At 36.5% G+C, this 25,200-nt stretch overlaps 1 protein-coding gene across 1 annotated transcript in view; it reads left to right on the plus strand.

The window, feature by feature from the left end:
- The first annotated feature begins 11 nt into the window (after positions 1-11).
- Positions 12-25,200, plus strand: part of CACNA2D1 (calcium channel, voltage-dependent, alpha 2/delta subunit 1) — a 480,749-nt gene continuing 455,560 nt past the window's right edge. Inside the window, exon 1 of the mRNA XM_008568138.1 lies at positions 12-268. Coding sequence (XP_008566360.1) covers positions 174-268 — 95 coding nt within the window. The 5' untranslated portion in view covers positions 12-173. The remainder of the gene's footprint in view (positions 269-25,200) is intronic.

Here is a 25,200-nt window from a genome sequence, read left to right on the forward strand (position 1 = left end):
GCCGCCGGCTTCGCCCTCGCCGGCCGCCGCGCGACTCCACGCCTCGGGCCCCGGGTCCCTCCAGACGCCCGCGCTCCCGGCGGACTGTGCTCTTCCCCCTCCGCCCGCGGTTCCCGGCCCCGTCGCTTCCCCCGGTTGCGGAGGAAGGGGGGCATTGATCTTCGATCGCGAAGATGGCTGCTGGCTGCCTGCTGGCCTTGACTCTGACACTTTTCCAATCTTTGCTGATCGGCCCCTCGTCGGAGGAGCCGTTCCCTTCGGCCGTCACGTAAGTCGGCGGGCCGGGCAGCGCCGCGGGGGCTGGAGCGGGGGTGGCTTCCCGAGTTGCGGGGCTTTTTTGCCCGTGGGGGTGGGGAACGAGCGGCGGGCGATCTAGCTTAAGAGTTTAGCTGTACGAGGGGTGGGGGGGAAAGTTTCCTGCCAAATACCCACCCGCTCACATCAAAACCAGTTCAATAAAAAGTTGTGGTTTGGTTGGGTATTTTAAAAATAGTTAATTGCAGGCTTTCCAGGATAGACTGGACTTCTCCCGCACTTGGCCTCTGAGATGCCCTGGAATTGCGGTAGTGCCCAAACTCGTTTAGATCCCGAATTGCTGGGCTCACTGGACGGCCGTTCTGATCAGAAGCGTGCTCGCTCCCCGCTCCAGAGCGTGCTGCCCAGCAAAGCCACGGGGCTCGCAGATCCTGGGGCCACGCGAGCCAACCTCCCTAACCCTTCATTTGAAACATTCAAGTGCAGACAGACACGCGGTTCCGGTTCTTAGAATGAATAGCACCTATTCTTTGAGGGAGGGACTGTTTTGAGTCTCCTGCAATTTTCTCTTATTTTTCACATTTCTAAAATAACTTTTGAATAAGAAAACCCTCGCTGCTATTCTGGAAATGGAGCGTTTAAAGGTAGCTCTAGTCACACGGCAGGAAGGGAATGAAAAATAATAATTCTCTCCTCTCTTAGGCTGCAAAAAAGAACCAAACTCAATGGCACATATACGTAGTTTTAAATGCGCTGAATAGCCTATCAGGCATTTTGGGAAAGCATTTATTTTGGTTCTTGAAGCTACTTTAGGCTTCTAAGAGTAGGTAATCTTAAGTGGATGAGTCACTTTAATGCATTTTACATAACAAAAACAAAGCCCAAGGTAGCCTTCCCGGTATTATGCTGCTGGGAATTATTTGCTGTCCTTTGTTGGCTGAGTGCTGAATACTGGAGTTTTTGGTGGATACTAACAGTGAATCTTTACCGGTTGAAACCCTGCAGTTATTATTTGAGATTCAGCTTAAAGTATTTATTACATGAGGTGTCAGTGCAAGAATCTGGAAGATGCACATTCTAACTTGGAGAAGGGGAGTGTCTAATATTTTTTGTCATTGATTTACAGTAATGTTCCTCCTTAGATAATCTTCCATAAAAATGATTGTAGGTCTTTTTTGTTATAAAGCAAAAGGTTAAATGCCATCTATAGATCTTCGTTTAATTGGTAGAGTGTTCCAACCGGCTACTTTTAAACATAAAAAGTAAGAATTACCTTAAAGATGCTTCCAAATTATTCACTCTTATTAAGAAATCACACTTCTTAAAAATTTATTTTTTTTTTAGTCTTTTTAAAGCCTGGCCTATATAGTGAGAACTCAAGTGTCTCGCTTGCATTTTGTGTCAAATAAAGAAGTGGCTCTTTTAAAAAAGTCTCATTATAAATGTGTTCAAATTACACATTTTTAAAGTGTTGTTTTTAACTGACAGTTTATCAATATTTCTATCATTTGGGGGGAATGCATCATTACACCATTGGGGAAAACTATGGCCTTTCAAAATGCAACAAAATACTACCTTTTATTTCTGAACATACTTTGGTAAAGTATTAATGTAAAAGCCCTTATTGTAAGAAGGACATCTGCAATAAATGCTTTCCTAAAATTAATATAACTCAAATTTTATAGTCAGAAATTTGCTAGGGACAAGAAAGTATAAATAGTGTGCTAAAATGGGAATTAGGACACCACAAATTCTTTTCTTTGAAAGGGTTTGAAAATTTTATAAACAATGGGAATTCAGTATATTTTCAAATTTTATAAAACATTAATTATTTCATGAATTAAGAACTTAAAATATTTTGTGCAGCTAAGTCAGTCTTTTGTAGGTAATATTAACAATATTTTTGGAAGGCTTCTGTCTTTAATGTATTTGAAAAGTTAGTAACATCATCTTCTGAGGAGAGGAGAAATGGTAGTTGACATTTGTATTTCATGTTAAATTTCTGAACAAACTTTGTGAAATTAAACAAATGTGGCATTAATTTTTATCGAGATGAGGTACCATTTGCATTTCTGGCAAAAAAAAGAATTCCTATGCAATGTTTAATCAGGATGAATCCCAAATCTTCGGGAAAAATTTCAAGCTTATAAAAGCTGAATGCAAAGATTGTAGTGTTCACTAAAGGCAAATTATTATGCTCCTATGTATAAATTTCTCTGGAAATTGTCAGTAAACTCTTTCAGTTTTTTTACAATTTTATTTTTCAGAGAAAAAGTAACACAAGAAGTTTTTATCATCAGAAGAGGAAGAACATGTCATCACACACCATAAATTAATTATGCACTAATTGGAGTTGGATCTGAATTAGAATTAGTAATTCAATTTTTTTTTAAGTAGAGTGTTTACAATAGTATGAAAGCCTTAACTTTTATTATAATAAAACATAAATAATATGTCATTCTAAATATCTTTTAAAATTTTCTGCTCTCTGGTTTGACATGCATTCTAATGTATATTCTTGTGGATTGAAATAGTAGTTAAACTGTTCTAAGGAGTTAGCACTAAAATAACGGGTTGTTTTCAGACAAAGGAATTTTGATACAGTTCTTTCTCTGGGTTAGGTATTTCTTTTGGAAATGTTTGTCTTAATGAGGTGTGGAACCTAAGTATGTAATAAGGTAGCAACTACCACATGCTTGTTGGTTTATATGTAAATGAAAAACACATCACTTTCATGTATGCACGTTATACTGATATTTTAAAACGTTTTCAAAAAGGGTAGCTCTCACTTCTTGTAGAAATAATTTCATGGCACATTTGTTAAAACACTTCTGTTTTAAAATTCAGAATTACATGTATGATAGTCAGTATTATAATGTTAATTTAAATTTGTCTTTAATTTTAGAATCTATTTAAAAATCCAGTTTTTTAAAGCATTGTAGTTATAACTGTCATTTATATTGAACTTTTATATCAGTCATATCAAAATGACAATCAATCAGAATAATTGGCTGAGAGCCCATTGGTATATAGGGATTTTAATATCAACTGTACAATGGTGTAAATGTATAACTAAGAACTATAGATATCTACAGGAAATAACCATAAAATCTCATAAAAGAATAGTACCTTTAGGGTTTAAATACTTGGATATAATTTTTTTTCTATTATTAGACAAATTTGTATTTATAGCTATAGAAAAGAAATTTCTGTGTCATGACATTGGAATGGACATAATTATTCTCATTTGAGCTTAGCAATTTCTATTACATACTTCATACACATGGAAATATGCCTTATGATAAAATATGAGATAAAACCTAAAAACAATGAGCATTATTGAATCTTTTTCTCAGATCTTTAATTTGTTCTCATCAGCTTAACCACATGACCACATTGATCATTCCACAGGTATATGTTTAAAATATGCAACATTAAATACATTTTTCCGTATAATTGGTAACATAATATTAAATTTATTAATAGTATGCATAGGTATATGTGCAGCTATTTGGATTGGCATTTGAATGAACATCAGGCAGACTGAACTGGATATAATCTAAAAAACATTTTGGAGAGATACACGAATCTAAGCTTATTATAGTTAATAAAAAGGAAATAAAATGTCTTTATTATCTCTTTTTTCCATTGCTTTCATTAATTTAATAAATACATATAAAACCAGAACGTAAAACAAGCGTTTTAATTTGAAAATAGATGAATTCTTTGCCACTCTTTTCCTTCAAAGAAACCTGGCCGTGTAGACAGACATCTTTATATTAGTTCTCCAACGTTGATAAAAATGATAGTAAAATATTCCTTCTAGGGTTTGCACATAGTAAGTTTTTGCAAAAACATAAATAACAAACGAAAATTACATATTGTACTCAATATTTAGTATTTACGTTTAGGAGTATATATTTATAAGAAACAACAATGCATTTAGAAATTTTAAAAATAATTTAAAAAATCGTGCCCATACTAAACTATGTTATTTAACTTATGTATTCTCTGGAGTATCATTGTATAAAACACCTACATGCAAGTTTCTGTTTTTTTCCCATTGAAAATACAGGTGTAAATTTCCAAGAAAATAATCTGCTCTTTTGAATTCAATCTTATTTCCTAGTAGTGTCTTCAAACTATTTATAACTTTAAACTGGAGATTTAAATGGGAAAAAGGAAATATATTTTAGGCAAATTGTGCTATTCGTCGATTTCCTTTAGTGTCTTACATATGTGGACATTAGCAGTTGTAACATATACATGGAATTTTGAAAAAATATCAGAATTTGTTTAAGTACCTCTTTAAAAGGTAGCATTTTATTGTTATTAAAGTGACAGCCTTCCATCATTTGTATTAAAAGGGCTGTCTGGTAGTAATTCAAAAAGCATGTAAGCTGCTTACCATGGGGAACTAACTGTTCTATTATACTCGTATCCATACCACATTTACTTAAGGCTTACAGTGTGCAGCAGGCACTGGGTCACTAAGTGTGTCAACTGATCCTTCTTTACAAGAACTGCCTATAAGCAGTACTGCAACTGTTCCCAAGCCTTTCATACGGTTACTTTACCAGTAAGCTCGGAACTGGGCCATTGTGGCCAACCATGTAGCTTATGCGTGATTCATTTTTTTGTATGCACTAGAACATGAAAAAGGTTGTGTCATATTGTTTACAGAACTGAAAGAAAAAGGCAATTGACTTCAATGTCATTAAGTGAAACTGGTAGCACTTTGTGAAAAATACAGTATATACCACCTTTTCCTTGAGGGTCCAAAATAGTAACATTTCATAATAAGATAATTTGTCTAATTTGTATTGCTATAGTATTCGATTTAATAGATAATATTTTAAGTGTGTAAATACATATATGTGTGTGGGTGCACACGTAATTTTTAAACATCTTCAAGTGGCTTGCTAGGGTAGAAAAACCTCAGTAAAGCAAGTTTATTAACAAGTGCTCATACTTTAAGATTGCTGCCAATCCACAACTGTTTTCAGGGATTAAGTCTCATTCAAAATACTTTCATAACACCAGCATTTAAGAATAATTTGTTCAGAGAATCAAATGAGATATTGTATAAAAAAGCAGCTTGAAAATCCTCAATTCCTGTAGAGACGAGTTATTTACATAATTGATGAGTAGCAAAAAGAAGTGCTTTTAAAGAGTTTTGCCATCTTTTAAACAAAACAGCAGGAAGGAGAAAGAAACAATTGCACTTGGAATGTTGGGCACCTATAAAAAGTTCTTTGCATACTAAGCAAATTTATTTCTGCTGTTTAGATGTGGTATACTTTGAAATTTGTAAGAATTAAACATTTTTGGTGGTGTGGTGTTTTAAGAATAAAGGCAAATGTGCATAGGTTTTAAAATTTTATTTGTAAAATATCAACTTTTGGGTATCCTTTCCATGTAGGCTTTACATCTTTTGTAGTAATTCAATACACAGGAATAAGCTATTAGCAATTTTGAAAAATGAGTCAAGAAAGTGGCCGTTGTTTCTTTACATTTTGCCAGTTCTTTGTACAGATTCTAGCAAGATATGAACAAGGAAAAGATTGAAATTGTAGCCTCAACAAACTGGCACACTTTTATAGTGAATTTCAATAATTCAGAATCAGGTTCTTATATCTAAAGCAGTATTTGAAGTTCTTTTGAATATGAATGCAGGATATTTCTGACTAAATGTTATTTTAACATTTGCTTCTGCTGATTTTTTTTTAAACCATATGCTCTGTGGATTTAAAAAATTAGGATACATTTAAAATTCTATATCATACATGGAAGAACAACTTAAACTAGAAATGAGAGCAGTAGAAAATAACGGTGTTGGCCATTTAAAATGCTTTGGATTTGGGTATAATCTTACTGTGTATTTGAAGTTCTTTTTCCAGAGTAATAAAAAATTTACTATGGTGGTCTCCGGGCAAATGATGAAAAATGATTCCTATATTCTCTTACTCAAATAATTCATTCTTAGTTTCTCTCTCTACCTTTCATACACTCATACACACACGCATACAGATACTATTAATCATAATTTGTTATTATTTGCACATACTATCAAATCAAATGGGGAATTTGTTTGTTTGTTTCCCCCCAATTAACCTGTGACCAGATCTCAATTTCAGGTCCTTCTCACTTGAATCTACACTCAATGTTTGAGGTGACTTCCTCTTCCTGCAGGACATTTCCCTTTAAGGGAAATTGTTGAGGGGCTTTTATAACAGATGTAATCAGCACTTCCACCAAGATTGTCAAACAGTCTGGACAATTGTTTCTTTTTACATTTGCTTAGATACTGTGGGGATAATGAGGGAAAGGAGGGGAAAGAGCTAATAAAATTGTTATTTTCTAAGGCGCATACTGTCGGGCTATATAAAGGGATGGTTAAACATTAACAATGCCTTATTTTGAGAGTTAAAAGAAGAATGGCTCCATAAAATAAATGAGCTCAAGCGCATTGGGAAAATCTGTTGTTTTTAGAAAGGGATCCACAGGCATTGTAGTGAAAATGAGATGAGAAATGATGCATGTGTAAGTGGGGCAGAGAAAGGAGCCCTCAGGTTTACCGGGTGTGAAATTACATTAAAGATGGTAAAGGTAGCAGTGGTTATTTTCTTATTTTTTTCCTATTTCCCATTTGAGGCTGGTTATACTGGAAATGCTGTTTACTAAACATAATGTTAATTTTTGGATACATAAATATTCAGATATGAAAATTCACCTTAGAGACCAAAAACAATAAAATTGTCTAAATCTCAAAAAATAGAAGTACTTAGAAATTCTTATTTTGTATAAAACCCTGAGGAAATGGTTCATTGGATAAGAAAAATTAGTATAACGTTTTATTAAAAGTGTAAGCGCTAATCATCAAGAAAGAAATTCTGTTAGTAAATTTCTTCTGTTAGATTACAAGAATTGAAATAACTTGCAGGTAGACAGGCTTCTAGGTAGTATGCTTAAGACTATTTAGACCTAAGATCTATGTACTAAGTAAATAGTACATCTCATTTTAAAAAATAGTTTTAATTTACTCTCTCTTTTAATGTCTCCTGCTTCAAATATTTTTAACATCAATATAATTTAATTCAACAATTAATGCAATTATTATTATTCAGTGCAAATTATGTACTTCACTAAGCTACATGCTGAGAATACAAATTGAGGAAGACAGTCCCCAGGGAAGATATTTGCAACTTTAAGCTGACTATGAAATGGTGGGATACATCAAAGCATGACCAAGGAAAAAGTATAGTGCTTGTAGAAGAAGGATAATGTAAAGAAACATCGTCTGCGGCTCTGTGTTAGGCCTGGGGATCATGGGTGGGAAGAGATGTTGGGACTGTTGGCTTGAGTCTAGGTTATAAATTTCTTGCATCGTGACCCAAGTGGGGGATGGGCAGTGTTCACAGCACATGGACATTTGGGGTGGACCTGCTCTGCATACAAAAACAAATTTGGTCTTCATCCTGTGTTGCTGTCAAGATTTTAAATAAAAAAAAAAAGTCATAGGTTTTGAATCATATTATATAGAAGATGGATTATAGAGAGCAAGAATTTAAGGCAGAGGCAATGAGAGTAGTTAGACTATCACAGCATTCATTGAACAAGAGATGCCCAAGGTCTAAAAAAGAATAGTGGCAATGAGAAAGCAAAGCAGGTATGAAATATCTTGTAGAAATAAAATTTCAGGACTTGGTGGTTATGGGATTTTTGGAATCATAAGAGAGGAGTTGGAGATGACTCTTAGATCTCCAAGGTGGGTCATGGTTCATTAAACTTTGTAGACTAGAGAACACAGGAGGAATACCAGGTTGGTGTTGGGAATGTGAGTTAACAAGTTCACTGCTGGACATTTTGAGTTTGCAGTATTTTGTAGATGTCTATTAGGCCCTTAGAAATAAGTATCTGAAGGGAGTTTGGAGGCAAATTCAGAGCAGTATCTTTGAAGCCAGAAGAAGGTTCATTCATTTATTTAACTAATGTTTATTTAGTGTCTACTATGATAAGCACTGTGATTTTCAAAAGAAGAGCTTTGATCTACAGTTTAATCTTGCCGTTAGGTCAAACAAGATAATCTCTTTACGGAAGCCCATCAATATAAGAGAGCAGTTTCAGTAGAGTGCTGGGGACAGGAGCGTGGCTTCGGTGGCTCAAGGAGTTGCTAGAGGTTGAGAATGTGGAGACAGCAAGTGCAGATTGTTCTTTCAAGGAATTTGACAATATGAGAAAAGTGAGATAATAGAGAGTAAATACAGAGGAAGGTAGGTTAAGAAATTTGGAATTCTTTTGTTTTATTTTCAGAATAGGAGTTATATATATTAGGCCATTTGGGATTGCAAGTAGTAGAAAACCACAGGACTATCACAAACCAAAAAAAGAAAATATTTTGGAAATAACAGAAAAATGGTAACAAAGCTGGATGACCAATCACAGGAGTTAAGGTAAAGGAGGTGCCAACAAATGCAGAAAGAGATGATACTGCCATCATCTTTCCAGTCAGTCTCTGCTTTCTTTGTGTCACCTCATTTTTCTTCTCTTTCCCTGTAAATTAGCTTTATCTGCTTCCCAGTGCTCTGGAATTGAATGATTGTGAGGGATTATATTTTGTTCAAAGCCTTGAACCAGTTTGAGTCTAAAATCCTAGTCCAAAAGATAGCCTCCCAAAGAAGCTAGGTTAATAGTCTGAATATGGGCCAGATGGCTATCTGTATAGCCCATTCGATTGTGACCAAGAAATGGGATTTGGAAAAGGGACTTCGGTTGCTTGAGTTTGGGTCACTTTGCCACAGCTGGTCCAATCTCATCACTAGAAGCCATTACATTGGAAAAGACCAGTTGCTATTACCATGGATGGGAATGAGGCAAATCTCAGAAAAAGGCTCTTGGGAGGGAGGTGGTGCGGGAACAGTTGTACACACAACTAAATAAGTGTAACCAGAGAGGAAATTTGAGAATGTCAGAGAGAAGACCACATGGCAGAGAGATGAAAGCGATGAGAAAGGCCATGACTGATAGGTGAATGTTCTGACAGAGGCAGGTGAGGAAGGGATCAAGACTGAAAACAATGTCTTACAAAGTAACTTTTGAAATATGAAACAGCCTTGAGAATTAAAGCAGATGGTTGGAATATGGGATAGATACAATTTTAATTTACTGGAGATGTTTTTGGAGAAATGTTCCAAATCACATATTCCGTTCTCGAGAAAGAATGACATAATTCAGAAATGTAACACGTACACATTAGTAATATTGAAATTTTAAAATGCATGGACTAGAGTTTTCCTTTACTCGATAGTAACAAGAATCTAGTTCACACTGTATTCTCTTTGGGCACACCAATATTTGGATCTCTTTTGTCTTTATTTTTCATTTACTTTTCTAGGAGAAATTATCATTTCGAAGATCCATATCGTTTCATAGGATGTCTTTAGATTTATAAGTCTATGTGCTTGTGGTAGAAAAATGTTACAGTAATATCATTGAAAAGGAAATAAAAAAAGAACAAATAGTTCTTGCCTTTAGCAATTTAGCATTATTTATTTATTAATCTTTGGGCAGATAGTGGTGGTTTACTGCCCCACACTATTGGTGCTTCCCCCACCCCCTCATGTTCAATTTTCAGTAGAGGGCAGAATTTTGAATTAAAACAGATCCTTGCCAAGAAAACCAAATAGTAAACTTGATAACAAAACACTGACAGATATGATATTCCTGCCAAGCATGTCCCTGGTCAACCCTTACTGAGGCATCTCAGGTCTCCTGTGGGTCTGGAAGTTATGGGCAGTTGCCATCACAACAGTTCCTTGAACTTCCAAGATGAATGAATGGTTAGGATCGCAAATACCAGCAGATCTAAGAGTCTCTCTTGATCTCCTTGATCACAAGTGCACTCTTGATCACAAGAGCAATGTAGAAAAACCACCCTTGTGGTTTGTGACATAAGGTGAGAAGAGCTAGGAGTTGGGGCAGGCTGTTTAGTTCCCTTTTGTGACTTTAATGTCCCAATCTGCAGAGTGTCCCAACACTACTAATTACTAATAGTCATCCTTCAATTATTATAATATTGCCTTCTGACATTTTTGAGCACCTTTTATACATGTCAGGGGTGTGAAGTAATACTTTCCATGTTTTTCAATCCATCTAATCTTTAAGTTAGTCTTCTAAGATAAGTATTATTATTATCTCTGTTTTATAGATGGGGAAAGTTAGTATAGAGCATGAAGAACTTTTCTGGATTTCCTTAGGAACTAAAATGTGATCCCAAGCAGCTTGATTCTGGAATCCTACACTCACCTGCTGTCCTTTGCTGCCCTTTGCTGCCCTTCACAGGAGCTTTGAGGGATTAGCATCTATGATCTCACCTGGCTGCACAGTCCAGCAATAAGGTTGAGGGGGGAAAGGAGTCACCATCAAGGAGTAGAACTAATTCTAAGTCTCAATTTCTTTATCTGCAAAATGAGGATAATATTCTTGCACCCCACGTCACAGTGTTATTATGAGGATCAAATGAAAGAATCTACAGGGAACTTTGAAGGGCTGTTTAATAGCCTGGCTTTATTATTTGTACCTTGTGTGACTTTTCTGCCTTCAAAACATCATAAATTGATAACTGTGGTTCAGTGAGCTAGATTATTCTGCTAATATATCATTTGGGCCATGAGAAAAACTTGAAATGAATGGGAAAATGAGTGCTTAGCAGGCCTGAAAAATGTCTCTTCTTAAAACTTGAGTAGGCTTTCATCATAAAAAGGAAATGGAAAGTGATGCAGTGGAGTGCCAGTGGACTAGGGTAGGCGAAGTGTTCCTTCTCTAGGTTAAAGACAAAACCGATGTCAGGAAAGGGACCATGAAGAAAGAGGAACTACAATGGATGTGATGTGCTTTATCTTGACATTTCAGCCAGCACCTGTTGTATGAGAGCTGTGCACAGGAGACTGAATCTATTTTTAAAAGTCATAACTTTGCCACTGATAACCTCTCATTGTTAAACTAAGATGTGTTTTCAGCTTCAACAGAATATTTGAAAGTTAATAAAGCAATCTATCCATGATGTTTCTAGAAATGATTCCAGGCAACCCTACAAACTGAGTGAGTGCAAAAGTAAAATCGAGACCAGTTGCGTTTTTAGCAGCCGATGCAGAAGTCAGCAAAAATCTGCCAAAAGCATACCAAAAAAGGCCACTTTTTTTTTTTTTCCTTTTTGTCTTTTTTCGTGTCCGGCAACGGATCGCAACCCTCAGTGTCGCACCCGTACCTCGTATAACTTCGTATAATGTATGCTATACGAAGTTATTACGAGATCTTTGTGTCTTTTTTTTTGGGGCCGAATTTGATTGCCGGCTTTTTCTTGAAAAAAAGAGATGATCAGATTGGGGAAATTATAACTTGAGAAGTATATACAATAGCCTCGCTCAGCCAGTGAGCGGGAACCGGTCTGTATGTGGGATCCGAACCCTCGGCGGGAGCGCCGCCGCGCTCCCAAGCGGCGCACTGCAGTAGTGCGCCACCGGGCCGGCCCAAAAAAGGCCACTTTTTACTTGACTCTTCCAACTGATGATCACTTACACTCACTTAACCACACCCCTTCACTTTATACTGTTAATGGAGTTGAGCCTTCCACAAGCACTATTCTCTTGTTGGTAGAAATAAAACATTTAAATAAAATTTCTGCTGCAAATTTTTAATCAATTTGTGGAGAAAAGAGATGCTTTAGATTAAGCTGTATATTAATACCATGACTAATGAGTACAACTTGATGCTAACCATTGAAGCAGCAAGCTTTTAAGTGCCCGGAACTGCCTTTTTATGGTAGTTGTTTTGACATTTGCCACAGATAGGAATGTGTAAAATTCTTATGATGTTTGTCACTTTAGAAATACCAACCCTTCCTTGCCATGACATTATATTAGTAATGACTTAAATTCGCATCTGCAAAAATGTTAGGAGACAAACACATGGGCCTTGTGAATCCTCAAGAGGATGGGCACCACGGAGGGTGTACAGATTGCTCTAAATTAAACATATTGGATGCTTGGTTGTCTCTCCAAACACCTGATTTTCTTGTTGATATAAATGTAGAAATTGGAATTAATTTTCATGAAGCAAAATTTTATTGTGCACATGTAGCTTAGTTCCCAGAGGACTGATACATGGTGTCAAGGTCTACTGGTGAGTAATTGTTTAAAAGTTATATCAATTCTCCATGGTAATAAATAAACATAGGGGAATGGTCACTCATCACAGAGCAAACCATGCATGATAATTAGATGAGATCATTCATCTTTTTAAATTATCAGATCTGACACAACCTGTCTGTGTGGTGTCTAAAAGCCAGCTGAGTCCCTGGGTGTAAGTGACCATGACTGAGGGGCCATTTGAGGGTTGCAAGCTTTCAAAAAAAAAGAAAGAAAAAAGATGGTCTTACCCCATCTGGGTTTTTCCACCAGGTTAGTAGATTGGCCCCTGGATTCCATTCTTATAATATATACAGCGATCTAAAACCTGTGGTCACCAGGCTGCTCAGGATCTATTTTTTCCCTTCTTTCTGTTTCCTGTGCACCTCTACCCTAATTGTAGAGAAACACATGTACCAGCCACATATACAGATATACATATATTTTATATGATGCATATATATCTATACACACAGAGAGAGATTATATTATACAATACATAAATATTACATAGAATATATATTATAATGATTTATAAGACATGAAAATTATAATAAAATATGCAAGTAGATTCAGACATGTTACGTGTATGTAGAATATATATATTTAGAAGACATTATAAAACGTGAAAATGCTTCGTAGTATCCGGAAGTGCTGTCATATATATGAAGGTTCATAAATTTCATTAGAAGTATCTGAAACATCAAAATGGATGTGATGTATATTTGCTGATTGTAATTTTAATTTTTTGCCCAGTCTAAGTTCTGTGATCCTACTCTTTCACATCTTCCAAACCCCAGAGTGATTCTATATTGCTCCACTTGCCTTCAAAAGTTGCTAGGCATTTTGATAGGTATTTAAGGAAAGCCAGAACCCTTCACAGGAGGGTTCTCTGGAATACTACTCTGTATTCCAGAGATTCAGAGGACTACAGGTGGGCAGTCTGGTATGGTGGGAAGAATCAGGAGTTTGAATTGGGGAATCCCAAGGTTAAACCTTTTTTCTCTTACAGTCTGTCTGATCTCGGACAGTTAATTTCCTTGGGTTTCATTTTCATATTCTGTAAAAGAGAATGTACTCTTTTACAGAATATGAAAAGAAAAGGTACTCCATACCTTTTAAGGGAAATTAGGAGGCTTAAATGAGAGGCCATCAAGTACTTGTACATGTACTCATGTATTATACCGAATTTATTGAGCAAAGAATGGAAAGTATTAGTTGCTTTCATCTTTTCTTATTCTTTTTTTAAAGATGACCGGTAAGGGGATCTTAACCCTTGACTTGGTGTTGTCAGCACTACACTCAGCCAGGGAGCCAACCGGCCATCCCTATGTGGGATCCAAACCCGTGGCCTTGGTGTTATCAACACCGCACTCTCCCGAGTCAGCCATGGGCCAGCCCATCTTTTCTTATTCCAATGTGTAGTTCTAATCCACTCCTGGAGGAATCTATGGAGATTATTAAGGATTACTTTTATTTCTCTAAATAATTTCTTAGGCTCTTCCTATTAAACAGATTAGAGCACTGGGAGAAAGTTTCCGTAGAATGGGCATGGAGAGGAGAGGGCCAAGTCAAAAAAATAAAACGTGCCAGATCAGATTTTTCCTTGTTGTGTTTAAGATTTTTTTCGTGCTATGTGTCATGGTTTTTGTCTGGATCTGGGTTGTACAGCACTAGAAGAAATGGCAATGTATATTGGTGGCTGCCATTTGGATCCATAACCTCTCTGTTTATCAAATTAGAACAGACACCTGCCAAGATGCACAGGTCTCCTGTGTTTTAAAAGGATCAACATGTTGGATACATGCTGAGTATCATTAAGGCTTAATTCTTGTATGTGACTATAAGTTATTTACAATTCTAAAAAGTGATCACATATGGTATGGCTGCTGCCTTTCTAATCAAGTTTCCTCATCTGAACCACCGTGATTTTTGTGACTGTTTTCAGTTCTCGTCAAAATGGTTCGTAACTAGTAACATTCTAGAGGCACAGAAGTTAATTCATTAAAAAAATGGATGCTTTTAAACATTAGGATTTAATTCTCTCATGGAACTTGTCTGGTTGGTTAAAAGTGTGGATTCAAAGCTCACCTCCACAATTTATTTAGCTGGGTAACTTGAACAAGTTAACCTTACCAATGATAAAACTACATAAGGTTCTTGTGAGGATTAAAAATGTTAATTCATGTCAAGTACTGGCACATAGAAAGCACTTAACAATATAATTTGAGTAGAAGCAGGAGAGTTTAGTGGAATCTGGTGACTTGGGTTCCTATTTGATTGCATCACTGACTAGATGTGAGACCTACCTTGATAACATCTTGTGAGGAATAATTCCTGGCTTTAGCACTAATTGCACCCCTCCCAAATATTTCTTAAAAACTTGGTCTTAGTTGTGATATAATTGCCATTCACTTGTCAATTGACCATACACTATATCTTTCTTGGTACTTGAGTACCTCAGTGCCTGTGGGGAGGCTTTTGAAAAGGTTATCTCCCCTCCCACTCCCCATTTTAGTTTCCTCTTTCTGAAAGGAAAAATGTTTTTCTCCCTTTTAACACTCACTATCAAAATACCACATGTTCTCACTCATAACTAGCTGCTGGAAGGAAGGGAGGGAGGAAGGGAGGAAGGAAGGAAAGAAAGAAAAGACCATAATACGTTGAACTTTCAGAAGGAGAGAAGAAATCTAAGGATACTAGAGATGGGGGGAGATGGGACGGGGGTTTGGGGAGTGATAAGTCAGGTAAACGGCATAAAGAAATATCGTGATTTGTAAGGATGAATATGCTAATAAATAATGAAAATAAAAAAATAAAATAAATAAATAAACACTCACTACCACCAAATTGCACTAAGTCATAGGTGTGGTTCCTAGCTTCTTTCCGTATATGATTGAAGAGTATATTAAGTACAATAGTCTCCCCGTATTCTCGGGAGTTACGGTCCAAGACCCTCAGTGGATGCCTGAAACCGCGAATAGTACCGAACCCTATACATACTGTGTTTTCTCCTGTACAGTCGTCCCTCGGTATCAGAGGGGAACTGGTTCCAGGACATCCAGGCGGCACTTCGGATGTTCAAGCCGGCAGTTAGCCCTGTGGAACCCGCAGAAAGGAAAAGTCAGCCCTGCGTTTGGGCAGCTTCCACATCCCGCGAATACTGTCATTTTCTGTCCCCGGTTGGTTAAATCTGCAGATGCAGATCCGGCGGATACAAGGGCTGACCGTATTTAACCAAAAAAGTCCGTGTACAGGTGGACCCGTGCAGCTCAAATCCGTGTTGTACATACCTATGATAAAGTTTAATTTATAAATTAGGCACAGTAAGAGAATAGCAATAACAAATAATAAAAATAGAACAATCATAGCAATTACGGTAATAATATACGGTGAATGTGGTCTCGCGCTCTCTCAAAATACTGTAATATTTTAGGACTGCGATTAACCACTGGTAACTGAAGCCGCGGATAGCGAAACCCCAGGTAAGGGGGAACTACTGTGGCGTGAAGTCATTGGCCTTGCATTGTTGTGTGCAGACACTTAATTTTAGTGCCCCATTGTCACCTGATGATTTTGGTTCAGTGACAGATGCCTTTGATGTTCTCACTTGAAAATGGAGTAATTATTGCAAACTGTCTGAAAATGAGAACTTTAAAACTACACGAGTATCATTTGTCGTACTATGTGTAACATAGAGTGGTGCTTTTATTTTCTTCTAAGACCAGCAACAAACATCATCATATCTTACCTTGAGTAATAAATGTATATTATGAAATGTTTATAGAAAAGTATAAATCAATTGTATTATGCTGTTTAAATTAAAATTATACTGTTGAAAATGTCAATTCTAATTTTTCAAGGAGAATTTGCACTACAGCTCATAAGGCATTTTAAAGCTTAGAAGTGTGTATGCAGAATCTTGTATGTATGGCCCTTCATTGTGCCCAGTTGATTAGCTTTCTTCCTAGTGTAAAGGCATGACTAAATGAGAGAAGTTAGAGAAGCTAAGTCCTCAACGTGTATACAAAAAAGATATGAATCAGATTATACAAAGGAAATAAAAACGTGACCATTAATTTGAAGTTCAGCGAGTCAAAGCAAACCAGACAGAATCTTCATAAAGACATTTTATGTAAAGGAAGATAGATAAAATGAATCCCCCAGGTTTAAAATTAAGTAATATAAATTTATTTATTAATTTATTTTGGTTTGGTATGTTCTATGCTGTGTAACATATTACCACAAACTTTTTTTAAAAAATGAAACGATTGTACATGTCTGTGGAGTACAGAGTTGAATATCAATACCTGTGTGCTCTAGGTGATGCTCAAATGAGGATAATTAGCATATTCAGCATTATACAACGTAATCACTTTTCATGGTCCTTTACCCCTCTCCCCTTTTCCCACCTCTGTTAACCTCAGAAAGTTCTCTCCTTTTGAAAGTTCAATGTATTTTGGTGATTGTTGTATCTTTCTTTTTAATAATTTATTTATTTATTCTTTTAGCTCCCACTTATGAGTGAGGACATGCAGTATTTCTCTTTCTGTGCTTGGCTTATTTCACTTAACATAGTTTTCTAAGTTCATCCATGTTGCAGTGAATGGTAGAATTTCATTCTTTTTTATGGCAGAATAGTATTTCCATTGTGTAAACATACCACATTTTCTTTACCCATTCATCCATCAATGGACATTTTCATATTACCACAAACTTAATGCTTTAAAACAACATACAGTTATTGTCTCACAATTTCCATGGCGAGGAGCTGTGGTGGTCCTACATTCGGGGTCTCTTAAGGCAGCAATAATGTACTGACTGCCCTGAATTCCTTTATGGGGCTACTTTATGCTCTTTTAAGTTCATGTAGTTGTTGAAACCCTATTAAATGTTTTTTCACAACATGGCTGTTTATTTCCTAAATGCTAGCAGGAAAATCTCTTGGTTCACAAGAGATTTTGAGCCCAATCCCTCTTTTAAGGGCTTTCGGTTGATTGTGTTAGACCATCCCTGACACTCTCCCTTTTGATTAACTCAAAATCAAGTGATTTGGGATCTTAATTGCATCTACAATATCCCTTCACCCTTGCCAAATAATATAACCTAGTCATGGGAGTGGCATCCCTCCATAATCAAAGGTCCCACTTATACTCAAGGAGAGTGGGTTATATTATATGGGGGGTGGAAATCATGGGAACCATTTTAGAATTCTGCCAGCCATAGGTTTTATTATTAGATAAGCACAATAAACACACCCAAAACTAAAAAACTGAAATATTACTTTCTTTCCCACTTTAGCTGCTCACAAATTTTGGAAATGCACTGAAGCATCAGATGACCTATCATCCTTTTGCCTCCAGGCAAACTGGTTTGTCACATTGGTTCTGATCCATCTTGTAAGGAAAGTGAATTCCTGTAGCTCATTAACTACTCATTAGGGGTGCTGTCATAACTAGTTAACTGAAATTTTCACCTTTTACAAAGAAAAATTCTCTGTACTATGGTTTAAGCCAACTTATTTTTGTCAATAAATGTGTAGAAAAACTGTATAAAACAATTCTTCTGAAATGTTACTTTAGAAGATACTTTCAAATTAGGGTTTGTACTTGGGTCTCTCCTGAAATTATGTGCATTTTCCTGCCTGTATAAACCAGGCAACTCTCTAAAATGCTAATCTGTTTCTATTTTTTTTTAGATGTATTCCCATGGAATAGTAATATTCTCTAACTAATGCCCCAATTATAAATTATTAATGATTTCTCCACTTCATTGATAGATTGAGGTGAATAGCTATGACTTCTGCCTTTCAGAGAAAATAAATGATAAGTGCTTTTTTTTATAGTACTTAAGAACTGGGTGCTCAATAAGTTTACCTTAAAAAAAGGGCCCCTTGTATACTGCATGCAGGTGCTTCCCTGCTCTGTCCTGTACATACCTTGTCATTTTGTGTACATACCTTGTCATTTTGTTTTCAAAGTACTGCCAGTTGTCTGATTTGTTCAGGATTTGTCTTGTTATACCTCTAGCACTAATTAATTTGCTAATGCTGGGGGACTCTGGCCAGAGTAATTATCTCATTCAGTGCTTTTCACACTAACTGTGCTAAAGGAGCAGGGTTTATTTATTTATTTATTTCGTAAATTTTATATCCATTGAAAATATATGTTTTTGTGAAATGGGATGAAAATTAATTAATGGAAAATGAAACAAAAAGATATGCACAATATAAACCTTGTTTTTAAATAATTAGATTCAATAGCCATAACATTACTTTTTAAAACTGCTATAAAAGTATCTAAAAACTCTGAATTTCTGTAATTTTCTTGTGAACTGGTAGAAACAGTTCATGGACTGGTAAGATCTACAAAACACAGTCTGAATAGCTTTAGTTTAATTGACTTGGGTATATAAGATAACTGAATTATTGTTTTCAGTTTGAAAATGGCACCAAAAAATGAAAATAGAAGATTTTCTCATTGAATGATTTTACATTAAAATGATATGGTCCACTTTAATACTTGTTTTCTGTTTTAACTATTGTATAGCATTGGCCTTTTCCTCAAAGTCATCATAATCTTCTGGTTTGAAGAGAGCTTCTTATTTGACTGTTATATGCTATAGTTCCTTGCCAGAATTTCGTGTTATTAATAAGTGAATTTGGCCTTTAGAGTATTATACCCAGAACATGTACTATTTGCCATGAGTTCACTTTCTGACTGCATATTCTTTATGTGACCACTTCAGTAAATCAGCTAATGGGAAGGTAGCTATTCTCTTTTGATGGATTCTGGGATTACTTGTATGTAATCAAGAAACAGATAGATAAAGAATTGGTACTCCACAAAGATCTTATGTCTGAGAATCAAGATGAAAACATCTTAATACATACCTGGGGCAGGTTGAGTTTCTTCTATACTTGAAAAAAAAATATCTGTATAAAGTATATTTGACCTACGTGTCTGAGGCTATATGAAAATCTCCATTGATTTTTCAAATCTCTGAGTGTCTGCCAAAATTTAAAGTGTAAATATTCTCACTGTATTAAAACATATCCAGAATCAATATATTCCTGCAAAAGGCAATTAAAAGTTTTCAAAGAATGAGATGTGCCCTTTATCTTTGGTTCAGATGTTCACTTAGCAAGTAGTGAGAATTGCAGAGATTCTTCATTTTGTGGACCCCAGTTTCTTCCCAGACATCTGTGCACATTGGAATTGAAATGTATGAAAAAAAAAATGTTGGTTTTTTGAAAAAGTATATTTCTCTTCTTTTCTGCTTGTTGGACTGGAGATTTTTCTAACAGCCTGTTGCCAAAGATGTTCTTATATTATATTGGATTTTACCTAATGAAACCGGTGTGTGTTAAGTCATATTGATAGACTAGTACAACATTATCTGCTTTTTTTTTATATCTTTCCAAGCAGTCCCTTCTAAATTATATTTGTTGCTATACATTTATTCCTAAACAGTTGTCTCGAGGACTTTTATAGAGTTTTTCCAGACTGTTGAGATAAACTAGTTTCCTAGAGTATCAGAGTTATGTGTTTAAGATTCTCTTGAGGGGTTCTTACTCTGCTGTATAGTGGGTCACTTAAAACTAATCGAATTAAACTAGATCTTTTTATAAAGATGCTGCATCTTCCAGATAATAGACAGAATGTCCAGATCACGTAAAATACCAATATTAACATACTTTGCTAAATTTCCTGTAATAGCTATTCCCTTCTAAGTGATTTTCAGGATAAGCTCACAAAAAATACCGTATTGGTAAATTTCCTTAAAACATAACCTCATGGATCTCACATAGTAAAAATTATAGCTGTTTCTATGTGGTTTGAAAATACCCTTCAAGAAAGAGAATGAGAATTTAGAATATTTTGGAGGCCATGACTCCAAGAGAAATCTGCTGAAATTTTACAAATAGAAATTATCCAACACCTAGGTAACCATCATAGTTAATTATTGTAATAAAATATTAATTATTACATTTTATGTGCACATCATTTAAAGCATCTTGGCAAGATGACCCTCCATACATGAATATCTTAATTTAATTTATTTGCAATTTGGCCAAAAATATGGGTGAGCATTTACAGCCAGATGTCATTGTCTTATAAACCTCACATATAACAATCAAGAATTATCTTCTTTGTGAACAGCTTTGGATAGGGGTTGATTAGGCCTGTATCTTATGTATACATGGAACACCAGGAAGGGAAAAGTATGCTTAAAATACATATATGGATGAGCCCACCAAAATCTTCGCTGCATCATGGCGATTTTATGAGCCGGGATTGTTGTCTCCAAATTATCTATATTGTTATTCTATTGACCTTAGATGGTCCTGAAATGAAATTCTTTGGATTATTCTTTCTCTTTCCTGACCGTCTTCATTTTCAATCAGATTGTGAATAAAGGTACATTTATGCATATGTGATCTGATTAGTTCTGAGCCAGCCCTACCTCCAGGTGAGCACTTTGGAAGTGACATGAGCATTATTTTTAGTAGTATAGGAGGCAGTCACCAACTGTGTTGAAATTTGCCCTTGTGTCCATCTGCCTCTCATTCTCTACACATTTACCACTATATTTACTCCTTTCCTGGGGTATCAAGTGCTTTGTTGATCATACGCCTGCTTTTATACTCTCCCCATGATTCAAGCACCCTTCCCCCCAAAAATCATTTAAAGGAACTCTTCTTTCCCAAACCATTGGATAAGGGGAATGAATCTCTATAGAGATGCCATTTTAAATGGAGTTTGTTAGCGCAGATAAATCTCTAGCATATAGAGAGGATTTTTCTGTAGTTTGTTTCCAACTTGTGATTACAATTGTCAAACCCTGTGTTAGAGGATGAACTGGACTATCTGCTTCTAAAAGTTTGCTTGCCAATGTCTCTGCATAGAGTTGTGTAGCAAGTTTTGAAGGAAGGATTTCTTGGGTTTTTTTTCCCCTTTCTAACACTTGATGCTGTCTCCTTAGAACATCAGGTTTGGTTCTAAAAAAAGTCATCATTTTAGATATCAGTGGCACATCATAAAGTGATTATGATAGGAAGGTGAGCATGGCCAGTAAAGAAGAACTCTGAATGTATGTGCCATTTTATAATAATAAAGCAATAGTGCTTTTGATAAAATTATAGATAGCAGAATACCAGTGCAGTAGATAAGAGGGCAGACCATTAGGATGAGAAGGACAAAGATGTTTTGAAGGACGTGTACTTGAAGAAGAGCAAAGCATAGTTGAGTGATATACTTAAAGAGCTAAGTGATAACCAACATTAGATGAAAGTATGGCTTGATTTTTTTCCCGTTTGCTATGATTTTTCTATTTCATGTCATTCTGAATTGAAGGTCAGAAATTTGCTCTAAATAAAACATAATATAAATTTACCAAAGGCAGGTGCTCTGCAAAATTGTCGTTGCTGTTTAAAAATGAGATGAGGACTTTAAATCACTTAAAGCAGTTATTCTTTAAAGCATATCACAGAGAAGATATTCTAGCATTTTTTAAGAAACATGAACTGGATTTCCACGTCTTATCTAGTTAAGTACATTTCTGAATACTTTTCTCTTGCTTTTATCTGACGAGGAGAGTGGTTCTGTTTCTGGCCTTTGCTATGTGGTAGGTTAAAAGCAGTTCTAGTTTTATCTTATAAAAGAAACAAAATCATTGGTTGATAATGGGGTGAAAACTGTAAATTAAGAGGTTTTTGGAATCCTCAATTAATATTACATGCAATTTAGTTTTGCATTTTGTAGATACCAGGAAGATACCAGGATGGCTGGTCATTTGTATTTCTGACCAATCCTTGGTCCCTTCTATATTCAGACACAGCATGGTGAATGGTAGACTATTTTATTTTAAGTTCATAGTATTTGTTTGTACTTATAATTATATACTATTTGATGACAATTCATAATTACAATTTTGACAAGCTAGAAAAATTATATCAGAGAAACTTGACTGAAAATAACTATTAAGGTCAATTAAAATGTACCTATGAGAGATAGTATTATCTCTACATGGAATTTATATAAAACTGCTAATTTCCCCATACGAACTAAGGCAGGGTTTCTCAACCTCAGTACTTTTGACAGTTTGGATCAGACAATTTTTGAAAGGTGGGGGGCTTTTCTGTGCATTATAGGATGTTTAGCAGCACCCTTGACCTCTTCCCAGTAAATCCAGCAGCAACTCCTCCTTAAATCAAAAATGTCTCCAGACATTGTCAAATGTCTCCTGGGGGTGTGTGTGTGTGAGGAGGAATCGCCCCTGGTTGAGAACAACTGATCTAAGGTTTCATTTTAATGCAGATATCCAGTTGAATCTACACAATGAATTGACCCATGATATGTGTTCCTGTTGCCAGTGGTGTCTATTTCAGGCTCACTCCCACAATCCTGATGTGGAGTTTGCATTTTGCTAATTTGTTTTTAACATCAGTGGGTTTTATTCATTAATTCCATAACAAGTATGATGTTAAAACAGGTAAATTGGTTAGTTCAAAATATTTTCTAAATTAAGCTGTTAAATTTGGTGCTTGGTAAAGCAGGCAGTGTAATTACGAAACATATAGTAAAATGCACAAAGGTAAAATTCCCTAGTTCCTGGAGATATATGAATTTCCTGAAGGAAAATTTTGCAGTGAGACATTTCTTTAGCAGAAAGGTACTAGTGTCTGTTCTTTCCTGCTGGGTCTGGAGCAGAAATGAGACAATCTATCCTGTCCTTGTGCACACTGCATAAAATGCTTTGTAGATACCAGGAAGGCTGGACGGTTGCCAGGGTGGCCTGTGGGCAAATGGTAATTAACATGGACACACACTCTTGCTGAGGGTATTTGTTTCACTTGGGAAAGCTGCATAGTAAACGAATGAAGATTTTCTTGGCTGAAAGTGCTCCATTTTTTCAGAGAGGAACAATTACAGTGACCCAAAAACAATAAGAGCACTATTGAGACAAACTCAAGTACTATGAAGCCTTATTTGTAGGTGTATAGTGTTCTGTCTTATATGTGGCTTTGAAATTTTATAGGGCTGGCCTGAACTGATACACCAAAAATATCTTGATGGGTATGAAAAGAATACCAGTTGTTTCTGCCCATCTACTTTTTTCTGTAAATGGAGACTGTTTGTTCTCTTTTAGAACAGTGCACTTAGAAGAATGACAACACAAAGTGGTGTAGATAGAAACAGAGTAATCCCGGAGAGCACTGTCTGCATTGGTGAGGAGGAAATGCTATTACATGAGGGAAAATGGAGACCCACAATCTCTGTTCCAGGATAATCTTTTTGCTTTATTCTATCAAAAAGTATTTTTTCTGCTTATTTTTCTTCTGTTGGCAAAGAAATAATACAATATGTCCTGTCTTTAGTTGATTGAGCTTAATGGGGCTCTTGAAGTATTTCAGATCCATTTTAGTCTGATTGACTTAGTGGAAGCTAGAAATATCTACTTTTGTCTGGTTAGTATCTCCTTTTAATAGTGTCTTCTTCATAATACCTCTCTTGTGCACATCATTTTATTTACAAAACACAAATGTATTGCATTCTCATTATATGCTGTCGGTTCTCCCACTGCCGGAGACCGACAAAGCCGGGCTGGAAGAGACCCCGGACCAGCCGGTGGCATCCTCTTATGGGGCTGAGCCGGATGATGAGTGTCGCAGGCCTGATCCCCTCTGCGCTTCGGCCCCGGGGATAGAGAAAAAACACCGAGCCAGGAGAGCGGTCAAAGCCGGAACTCTGTTTATTGCAAGGGTGTTGGAGCTTATATAGAGGGAGCAGGCGAGGATTGCGAAAGAGGGCAGGAGAGGTCGGCTGACCAATCAGGGGAGGCCACAGGTTGGGAGGAAGGGAGGTGGCAGAGCGGGAAAAAGTTGCTTAGTCACTGGGCCCCGGAAAAGGGAGCAATCAGCTACGTGCGCATCAACACTAATGAAATGGCGGCGGTGAACTCGTACCTACAAAATGGCCACCACTTGATTTATATCAGGAAGCCGGAATTACACACAGTTAGGTGCCCTATGATGTGATTGCACCGAAGTGCGGCCCAACAATATGCAAAATCTAGTGCATTTCCACATATTTTTCTCCATTTCTTCAGGTACTGATTATTCATACATTAGCAGAATAATCACAGCCTTTCCCTTTCCTAATACAGACAAATGTAGTAAAATCTGTCATATACCTTTTATTTCAGTCCCATTCTTCCCTGATAGAGTTTGGATGTGTTATTCCTACCAAAACTCATGTGGAAATCTGATCCCCAACATGGCAGTGCTGGGAGCTGTTTGAGCCATGGGGGCGGATCCCTCATGAACAGACTAATGCTCTCCCTGGGGGGAGGAGGGCCTCAATGAGATCATGTTCTGTCAGTTCTCACAAGAGCTGGTTGTTTCGAAGTCCCTGGCACCTCCTCTCTTTCTCTCTTGCTTCCTCTCGCCATGTGATCTGCTTGTACCCACCGGCTGACTGCCACTTTCCATGAGTAGAAGCAGCCTGAGGCCTGCACCAGATGCAGCTGTCCCAGAATCAGGAGCCAAATAAATCTCTGTTCTTTATAAATTACCCGGTCTCAAGTACTCTGTAATAGTAACACAAAACGGACTAAGACACTCCCTTTCTTTATACTTATGTTGGATGTGACTAGGACCCTCTTGGTTTCTGCCTGTTGTCTAGCCTGATTGTTAATGATGACCTTTCACTCAGAAAATTGTCCAGGTTCAGATAACAGATTATATGGCCACCCTATG

Source organism: Galeopterus variegatus, unplaced genomic scaffold (genome assembly GCF_000696425.1).
Source record: "Galeopterus variegatus unplaced genomic scaffold, G_variegatus-3.0.2 Scaffold0, whole genome shotgun sequence".
Lineage (NCBI taxonomy): Eukaryota > Metazoa > Chordata > Mammalia > Dermoptera > Cynocephalidae > Galeopterus > Galeopterus variegatus.